The sequence below is a fragment of the Echinops telfairi genome, unplaced genomic scaffold (assembly GCF_000313985.2).
Source record: "Echinops telfairi isolate 266 unplaced genomic scaffold, ASM31398v2 ScPeMD7_7;HRSCAF=31, whole genome shotgun sequence".
NCBI classification, from domain to species: domain Eukaryota; kingdom Metazoa; phylum Chordata; class Mammalia; order Afrosoricida; family Tenrecidae; genus Echinops; species Echinops telfairi.
Window position 1 is genome coordinate 17,205,283 of NW_022103904.1, and position 10,127 is coordinate 17,215,409.

At 37.7% G+C, this 10,127-nt stretch overlaps 1 protein-coding gene across 1 annotated transcript in view; it reads right to left on the reverse strand.

Moving 5' to 3' along the window:
* Window positions 1-10,127, reverse strand: part of ABCA13 (ATP binding cassette subfamily A member 13) — a 457,705-nt gene that overhangs the window by 190,111 nt on the left and 257,467 nt on the right. Inside the window, exon 35 of the mRNA XM_045286290.1 lies at window positions 8,756-8,861. Within this exon, the coding sequence (XP_045142225.1) occupies window positions 8,756-8,861 (106 nt within the window). The remainder of the gene's footprint in view (window positions 1-8,755; window positions 8,862-10,127) is intronic.

A 10,127-nucleotide genomic window follows, 5' to 3' on the forward strand; every position in this document is an offset into this window, starting at 1 on the left:
ACATATGAGTTTCTATGGATTCATTTCTTTAAAGTACCCAGACTATCACACAACCTAATTCAATGACTCTAAGAACTAGAAACAGAAAAATTAGCTAAGCCTGAAGATCTAACAGAAGAAAGCAAAAGACAAAATGAGTAAAATTGAAGGGAAAAAAAAACATAATATGTATGGATAAAATCAATAAAATCAGGCGAGTTTTTGACAAACCTTTGCTAGACTGACAAAGAAAGTGAAAACTCCAATCATCAAAATAAGAAAGCAAAAAGAAAACATTACAACTAATCTAGTATGACAGAATTTCACAAACAACTGTATGACGACAAACTGGATAACCTACAAAAAAATGGGAAAATTCCTAAAAGCACACAACCTACCCAAAATGACAAAAGAGAAACAAAGTCTCAGCAGACCCAAGTGAAGTAGAGATCAAAACAGTGATCAAAAAAGAACCTCCAACTACAAAAATACAGGACCAGAAGGCTTGGCTAGGGAATGCTACCGAACATTTAAAGAAAATTTGACACCAAGACCATTCAAACTTTTAAAAAGCTAGAGAAGGGAACTCTCCCTATTTTACTCTGTGAAGCAAATATAGTCCTGATATAAAAACCAGATAAAGACACTATTAGAGAAGAAAACTACAAGCCAATATCTCTGATGAATATAGATGCAAATATATTAAACAAAATACTAGCAAATATCTAAAGGCATATTCAATGATTCATAAACAATAACCAATTTATTCTAGGAATGTAGAGATGTTTAAAATTAGAAAATCAATCAATATAGACTACAACTTAATAATAAAAGTAAAATACAGTTTTAAAATATTTCATTTAAAATTGGCAAAACATTTGAATAAGTATTTCTCAAAAGAGAAAAAACTGATACACCAAGGGCCATTAAACATATAAAAAGTTGTTAAATATTATTAGTGTTTATGCAAATGAAAACTATAATGAGGCACCACTTAATACTCACTAGGTTGTCTATAATCAGAAGGACACATAAGAGCAAGTGTTTGCTCTGCTGTAGATTAAAAGTTTTTGAAATATTCCTTTGGATGTAAATCTGAAACATCCTAGTTAAATCTCTTCCTTTTGAAATTATACAATAACTGGCAATTTAGGACTATCATATACTTGCTATTTCCATACTTTTTCTGCCATGTATTAGTCCTGAAGACACAGTTTTGCCTTAGAGAATGAGCATGATTGAAATGTTGTCTTGTGTCTAACCCTCATTGCTTTCTTTCACAAAGTTTACTTACTTGTTTTTAACCTGTATAAATGAACATCCAATGCATTTTCACCTTAAAAGTTTTCCTATGTATATGTATGTTTTCTTTTTCCCAATAGTACTTTAAATTCTATAACCTTGGCTAGATTAATGATACTAGTATTAGAGTTACAAAATAGCTCATGAAGGTTACTAAATTATTTCATATATATATATATAATAGATTTGTCTCCAAAATCTTACTTAATCATAAGTCTAAAAGAATATTTTTTTAAATGTGGCCCTGCTTTATATTTGCCCTTATAAAGTTATTATTGGAGATTTGGGCACTAGAGCAAAGTGTTAAAGATATATCAGATGATGCCCAGCTATCAGAAAGAATAAGGTCTGAGATCCTTAAAGCTTATCTTAAAACAAACAGCCATCTAAGTGAGGTGTCAACTAAGTTCATTTGGAATGAGCACACCAGCCCATGTGATCCAAGAAGTGTAAACAATAAAATCTAAGATCAGAGGTGGGAATTCTACTGGAGCTTGAGTTCTGAGCACCTGGTTTGTAGGGGGCTATGGATGACAGTGGGGATCCGGGAACCATTTGAGGAGTTTCCACACTGATTGATCATCCGTTAACTCTTGTACCAGTGACTAACCAAACCAAAACCAAACTCATTGCTATTGAGTCAAGGTTGAGTCATAGTGACCTATAAGGGCAAAGTAACACTGACCCCGTGAGTTTCTGAGATTGTTTTTTTTTTTAATTTTAACAGTTTTATTGACATATCATATAATTCAATCATTTAAACATATTAAAAAGAGTTGTGTAATCATCAACACAATCAATTTTTGAACATTTTCTTGTTCCTTATACTCATTAGTTCCCCATTTCCCCCAACTTCCCCTTTCATAACCCTAAAACATTTTTTAAGGGAGTAGAAAGTCCTTTCTCCCTCAGAGCACCTGGTGGTTTTTAACTCTTAGCCTTGAGGTTACAGCCCAATGCATAGCCACTATGCTACCAAAGCACCTGAATCACCGAACAGGCAGGTGAACAATCAGGCCCTCAGATGGAGTGCATTGGAAAGTGGATTACTACAGATGTAATTAGGTTTAAATTTAACACTTTAGAATTTGTTTTCCATTTTGACCCATTATAATTGGTCCTAGTTTATATTACTTTATGCTTTCTCTTGGAGGACTGAGGTTTTTCTGTATAATTTTATTCTTGTTAGGGTTTTATTGGTATGATTTTCTTTATATGAAATCCAGAATATTTAAATCCATAGAAACCATAACTAGATGAATAATTCCTCAGGGTTGGAGTGCAGTGCAGGTTGGAGGGATAATGGTGATTTAATGATAATAAGTACAAGAATGAAGAAAATGCTCTAAAAGTGACTGTGGTGATGTACAAATATATTGAATACATCCAAACCATTGAATTGTACAGTACATAAATTATGTGTCAATAAAACTGATAAAAATGAAAATAAGTCTGTTCTAATGAAATAGCTTATTAAATCACCCATTCAGTATTTGTTTCATTATTACTGTATCTTTTTAGTTTTTATTGATTTGTAAGATTGAAAACTTCTTGATTAGAGGGATGACAATGGGAGGAGTCTTGACACAAAGAGAGATGGAGGCACACTTCCTTTCAGGCTCCCAAAAACACAGACTGAAAGAGACTGTGTAGTGCAAGGGTGCAGTGAAGGAAAGAAAGGGTGCTCACATAACCCAGACAACTGCTGAATTGAGTATTGGTTTGCCGGGCCTGGCAACAAGGACACAGCATGAACTCGTGGGGACCCAGAACAGGGAAATATGCTACAAAAAAGTTAGCCAATAGCAGGAGATCTGTTGCAAAGCCAACCAATGGTAGAACATCCACCATTAGCAGGACAAAACCTAGCTCTACATTCTGTGAGCTCTTGGATTTTCTGGGGGTCTTTTGTGTGTCCCACCAAAATACCTCCTTAATAGCCTCACTTTGTTCCATTCAAACCATTTTTCTGACTCTGATATGAATACAGTCCTTCAATCTGAATTCCTTCTTGCAAGCAAGATGAGACCCAAAGAGAGGAGAGACTTTAAACCTCAAGTCACATCCAGGTAACACAAAACAAGTGAACTTGAAAACATTGTGCCAAATAACTAGTAAGCGACAAACAGGCAAAAATGTTATAATTTCACATATATATGAAATATCCAAATAGATATAGACAGAAAGTAGATAATGGATGTCGAGAGCTGGAGGAATTGAACAACTGGGGAGAAGAAGTGATGTCTATGGTTTTTGGAGTGGGAAGACATAATTAAATATTTTAAAATTATTTGTGGTGATAGGTATAACACTTTGTGAATAAACTACAAGTTGTTGAATAATGAACTTAATTATTATTTTAAATTTTATGGACATATAACTCACATATCATATGTCAATGATTTAAACATATTAAAAAGAGACATGTAATCACCACAATCAATTTTAGAACATATTTTCTTTCTTGTGCTCATTAATTTTAGCTCCCCATTTTCCCCTGGCCTCCTCTAACATAGAGATAAGAAACTATTCATCCAATTACTATATCTATAGATTTACCCATTGTGGATTTCATATAAAGAGAAACATACAAAAGAAAATCAACAAAAATAACAAAACATTAAAAAAGAAAGCACAAAATATTGAAAACCTGGAACAAATATAAAATGGGTGAAAAAGAGAACAAATGATAAGGTATTAAATTTTTACCTAATTACATCTTCCTTCTTCTATTTCCCAATGCTCTCTGTCTGATAGCAAGACTATTCAAAGACCTGGTCAATGGTCCACTGGAGTATTAACTTACATGGGGACCCTGAAATGGATATGGGGCTTCCACTGTCATCCATAGCATTCTGCTAATTTATCTTATCTATATTTGGATTATAATATTTACAAACCTCAGATCACACAGGCTGGTGTCCTTCTTCTGTGTAGACTTAGCCAGAAGCTCACTTAGATGGCTGCTTGTGTTAAGAGAAGCCTTTACGATCCCAGACATTATTTTTCCTGATAGTTGGGCACCATATGATTTCTTCATCACACTTTGCTATAGCACCCATATCTTCATGATCTCTTCATGAGAACAACTATCAAGTAGGGCCACATCAGAGGAATTAATTGTTTCTACTTTATGGCTATGATAAGTATAAGTACAAAATCCATTCATATATCTTTGTTTTATATATCACCCTGGTCCACTTTAGAGACATCATTATCATTTTATTGGGAATATTATAAATAATCCCCATGAGGATATGGTGATTCTATTGCTAATATCATTTAATTTAGTAAATGGCTTAGACTTTAAAATAATGTTGAGAAAAGGAAAGTGTACCTGTATACATCCTTTTAGACTAAAATAAATGGATTCTTGATTGCAGAAATTAAGTGCCTGGCTTTGTGTTGGTGTTTATCCTTATAGTAGTGGTCTCACACAATACTTGCCCTTTTGTGAATGGCTAATTTCAATGGGCATAATGGTTTTCAAGTCCATCTATGTCACAAGGTATTTCTTGGATTCATTACTTGTTTTACAGATGCATAATATTCCGTTTTGTGTACATATTAGTTTCTTTTTCCATTTTTCTGCTGGTGAGCAGTCAGGCTGTTTCCAGCTTCTTACTATTTAAGGTAGTTTATTGTGCCAACTTGGCCAATAAACACATGTGGGAATAATTGAAGGGCAGAGAGAGATAAATGGCTCGGCGAGCCTCGCCTTTCTTGTCTCTTGCTCTTTGATCATCGGATCAGTGTGCAGCTGCCTTGCTTGTTCTGTGCCTCAATTTGCAAGCTACACTACCTGTGGGACACCTAACCTGTGGACTGTGTTGCTGTAATTTGAGGCTCCTTCAAGACCTGCTTCGCCACACCATTGGAATTTACATCTCTTGAGCTGGGGACTGTCGGACCCTGTCATCTGGCTGACTGGTGACCTGCCTTGCTGTTTGCTGCCTGTGCCCAGATAGACAGGAGACTACCTGGAGGCCCTCAAGACTTGAAGGACTGCCAGTGTCTCACAGCTGTCACATGGGAGTGAGTTGCACTGAGCCATTTGTACTGCTTTATAATTTAATTAACTCTTTATTTCTTATATTATACATCTATCTATCTGTATAAATATATATAATTATAGCATTCTGATTTTGTTTCTCTAGAGAACCCTGTCTAACACACTATGGTAAACTCTTCTACAATGAACATGGGAGAGCATATGTCTGTTTGTGCTGTGTCTCTTACTTCTTTGGGCTATAGATCCAGCAGATGAGTGGCTGGGTCTTAGGATATTTCTAGTCCCAGTTGCTTCAGCACCATATTGATTTCCAAAGTGGTTGTACAAGCCGTGTATAAGCGTTCCAATCTCATGGGTGAATGGAGACGTCGGACAGTATAAAACATGACAAAATAATAATAATTTATAAATTATCAAGGGTTCGTGAGAGAGGAGTGGTGGGAAGGGAGAGAAAAAATGAGGAGCTAATGCCAAGGGCTCGAGTAGAAAGAAAATGTTTTAAGAATAATGATGGAAACAAATAAACAAATGTGCTTGATGCAATGGATGGATGGATGGATTGTGATAAGAGTTGTAGGAGCCCCCAGTAAAATGATTTTAAAAAGAAAAAAAAAGTTCCAATCGCTCTACACCTTCTCCAGCATTTGTGTTGTTTTCTGTTTTTGTTTGTTTGTTGAAATTGGGCTATCATTGTGAGTTAAGTAATATTCTTTACATGGACAAATGATTTTTGAACTAAATCTCAAAACTATAAGAACTAAAAGATGATATGATAAACATATTTAACCTCTAGAAAAATAAAAATTACAATGGTAAACCATTGTCAAAAAGTGTTGCTATAACACTGGGATCTTAAAAATTCAAGAGGAGTTGATCTCAGGTGCAATGATAGGTCTCTCCAGGTCTGAAGGAAAGAAAACACCACCATAGGATAAATCCCAGTTCACAGTGACCCTACAGGACAGATTGCAAGTCTCCTGCTGGGTTTCATCAGCCTGCTGAACTGTTCGTTTTTCAGAAACATAGATACCATCCACAAATTTTTGGATGTCCTTATTTTTAACTGTAGTAGCTTGTTGAATTAAAACAGCTGAATTTGATACAAGCTCAATGTTGTTTCCTTCAAGAATTAACTCATCTTTATGGGTTTGAGAAATGAAACAAGCAACACCTGTCCCCGTGTAAACCTCCACGTGTATTTTTCCTGCAAGAAGTTACGAATTTCAACAGGAGACCCATTCTTCCGAATAACCACATTGGGGAAGTGAGCATACATAAATCTCATCTTGTTTCGGAAGCCCAGTCTAACACCCTTGATCATGTTCTGTGCATGAATGACCACAGATAGTGCAGACTGTAACTAGTTCCTTGCTATTTCCCCATGAAGAGTCTTCTTTTTCTTTCTAAGGAGACTGGATTCTACATGGATGTAACTGAAGTCCCTCCTTGGGATCCTCTGGGGCCTTTCACAATAACTCTGTGCCCCTTCAGGGAAATGTCGACATTTTCTGGAATGTCCACAGTTTTATTGCTAAGAATGGTGTTCATTCTCACAGTAGATGCAGTCAGTGACTTATTTTTAATAAGTCCCAATTATCTATTTTTTCTTCCACTGTGTGTCTGATCTGGTAGTCTGTGTATGTCCTGCAATAGAGCCCTTAAGTTTGGCCCAATGTTCTCGTTGACGATGCTGATAGCTTGGGGTTTACCTGTAGGTCTCTGATCCACCTTGAGTTCATTATTGTGCATGGGGCAATGCAAATTAAAACAATGATGAGATATCATCTTACACACACAACCATAGTCTAATGTTTAAAAAACAGAGAATAACAAATGCTGGAGAGAGGGAGAATAGATTGAAACTCTGATACACTGCCAGGGGGCTTGTAAATATGCATAAGCATTATACAGAATAATAGGATGACATCTAGAACAACTGTCAATAGAAATATCACATGACCCAGTAATGCTATTGCTGGGCATATATCCCAAAGAAATGAAAAGACAGAACACAAGCAGATGTATAATCTCCCATGTTCATCACAGCACAGTTCACAATCTCAAGAAGCTGGAAACAGTCCAAATTCCCATCAGTAGAAGAATGGATAAAACACTTCGATATATTTACACAATGGAATACGATGCATCCCTTTAAAACACAGTGCAGAAGACCTGAAAGACCTCATGACATGGAGGGATCTGGAAATCAGTATGCGAAGTGAAGTGAGCCAATCACAAAAGGAACGACAGGACGCCTAGGGTATGAGTCCATTACCATAAGGCTGAACACCAGGATGGAGGCAGGCTTCCGCTGCACCGTCCTACAGGCTGCCAAACATCCCATACGAAGCCTGACTGTGCCCAGGACGCAGACAGCACCCCCTTTTCACGTATCTCTTAAAAATCACTTTAGTAGAGGAGACTTCCCTTCAGCGATGGCCAACTTTTAAGTTTGGAAAAGAGAGCAAAAAACATTGAGCTGCTGCCATACAAACTTGTACTATGGCCACCCCAAATCAACAGACAATTCTACCAGAGTGCTAAGCAAACCTGATGAGAAATTGAAGTCAAAATAGTGGGAGGGGTGCATGTATATCTCGGAGAACCCAAGTGTATTTCTGTTGGTAGGAAAATGAGGCTGACCAACCTCTAAATGGGAAAAAAGTGCTTAAAAATACATATTTAGAACCCAAGGGGAGAATATGCCTGGGAACATGTAACTAATTAGACACTTCACACCCAGTTTCTAGTCAGCCTCGGGTGACCCAGCTCATGTCCAGACTGCTTTCTTATTCTGGAGCTGTGTCCTTGATGAACTTGTGCTGCTGCAGGAAGGCACTGAAATGTATTACATCCCGCACCCCAGAGCGGACCCAGTGCTCCCTGGTGAGTTATTGCTCATAAATATGCAGGGAATGAGAGGGAACTGAAGCTGCAATCATGCATGTAGAAACGAACTCTGAATTCTGTCCAGCTGCTGGTGCTTTTTCATGGACGTCTACACACAAAACCCAGGACCACATCCAGTCCGAATGGACCGAAGCGCTGTGAATGCGATGTCCTCAGTTAGCCGTGCCACGGGGCAAACCTGTCCCCAGAAAAGGGCCTGCGCCTAACAGGTACGAAATGAATATATACTAGATTGGTTTGTTTTGATGGAAGTCTAAAGAAAAAAAAAACAGGAAATGTCTTCTTTACCCTAATTTTATATCTTAAGAAAGTTCTTATAAAAAAGAAATTACATTCTGAAGAATAATGCTATCCCACAAACACACATTTGTTCCATTCAAACCACAGTAAAGCATAAAGCCTTCTGTGTCTGAGTTGCAACCTTTCTATGAATTCACACGCCCCCTCCTTGTTTTTAGCCTCGTGCTATTCAATATTGAAAATAGAGTTTTTGAATGAGAAATCTTGATATTCATTGTACGTGGAACAGAAATGCCCACACACTCTACTTACCATAGCCAGGCAGTTGCGCCAGAGATCTCGGAGGCTGTGGCTCCACAGCGCCCCCAGAGGCAAGATGAGATTTCTTTTGGGAATCTTGCATAAGCATCAAAAATACCTTTTTGCACGTAAAAAAAAGAAAACAATGTATTAGTTTGTTTCTTTCCACATCACATTCTGCCTTGTTACACAACTAGATAACTATGAAAATGGGCAGCACACACACGTGCGCGTGCGCGCGCACACACAAACACACACCGCATTTAGTCATCAGTTCATTGGCATAGTTACAAGACCACCTAGTTCTTGGAAAGCTGGTTGTCAGGCAGTTCATAATACAAAGAAGAATCACATTAATCTTGGTCCCCAGAACATCTACAATCATATACATAACCAGGAGCACACAAGACAGGATCAGGCAAGAGGAGGTGTCAATAATCCAATTCAATTCAAATTCATGACTCACTGTTCCTGCCCCTTATAAATTCAAAGACAATAATATTGTCTGCACCGTCTGTTAGGATGGATGGGGGCTTAGAGTGAAAATGTTCACTGCTCACATGGTCTGCATGTGCTATAACATTCCATATTATCAAAAGTTAAAATAACTTGCTGGAAGTCAACATCAATTACTGATAGAAGCATAAGTCCAACATCCATTTGTTAAATCTCAAACTCCATAAGCGTGGGGTGAAGAAGCCAAGCAGGAAGAGATAAGGTGGGCTGCAAATAGGGAGGCCCTAAGTTGCACCATGTGCTTTCTTGGAGGGTGGTCTGCGTGATAGAGCGGCTGTAAACATGGGACAGAGAGCAACAGGAGGAGTAAAATGGATTACAAGCCTGAGTCCACGCAGGCCATGGTTAAGGTCTCAGACACTGAGCTGTGAGACATGCAGCAACGCTCTAAGAAACGCTCAGGGCTAGTTTTCATCTCAGGTACAGCACCTGGCCTCCCTGCGTACGGGCTGCCTCGGGAATAAATTAGTGTACATACAAATTTGTCATGGCTGAAGACTGGCTCAGACACAACAACAATGGTAGTGAGTTGCTGTCAAGCCATCTCTGACTTATGGTGACCTTATAGGAAATAGCAATAAATGTCTGATTCTGTGGTATTTCATGATCCTAATGTGTAAATTAGGTGAAAGTTTACAGATCCAATCAGTTCTCTATTCCACAATTTATACACATTTTCTTTCATATCATGTCATACTGCAGTATAATGAATTCCACTTGTACTCTGTTTCACATTTCTATTCATCCTTCTTTCCTAATCTTTCCTGCCTTCTGAACTTTGTCCTTGAGCAAATGCTACCCTTTTGGTCTTAACAGTTGGTTGCTTTAGGTAGTACTTATCTGCCTTATGCCACTGTACCTTATAGAT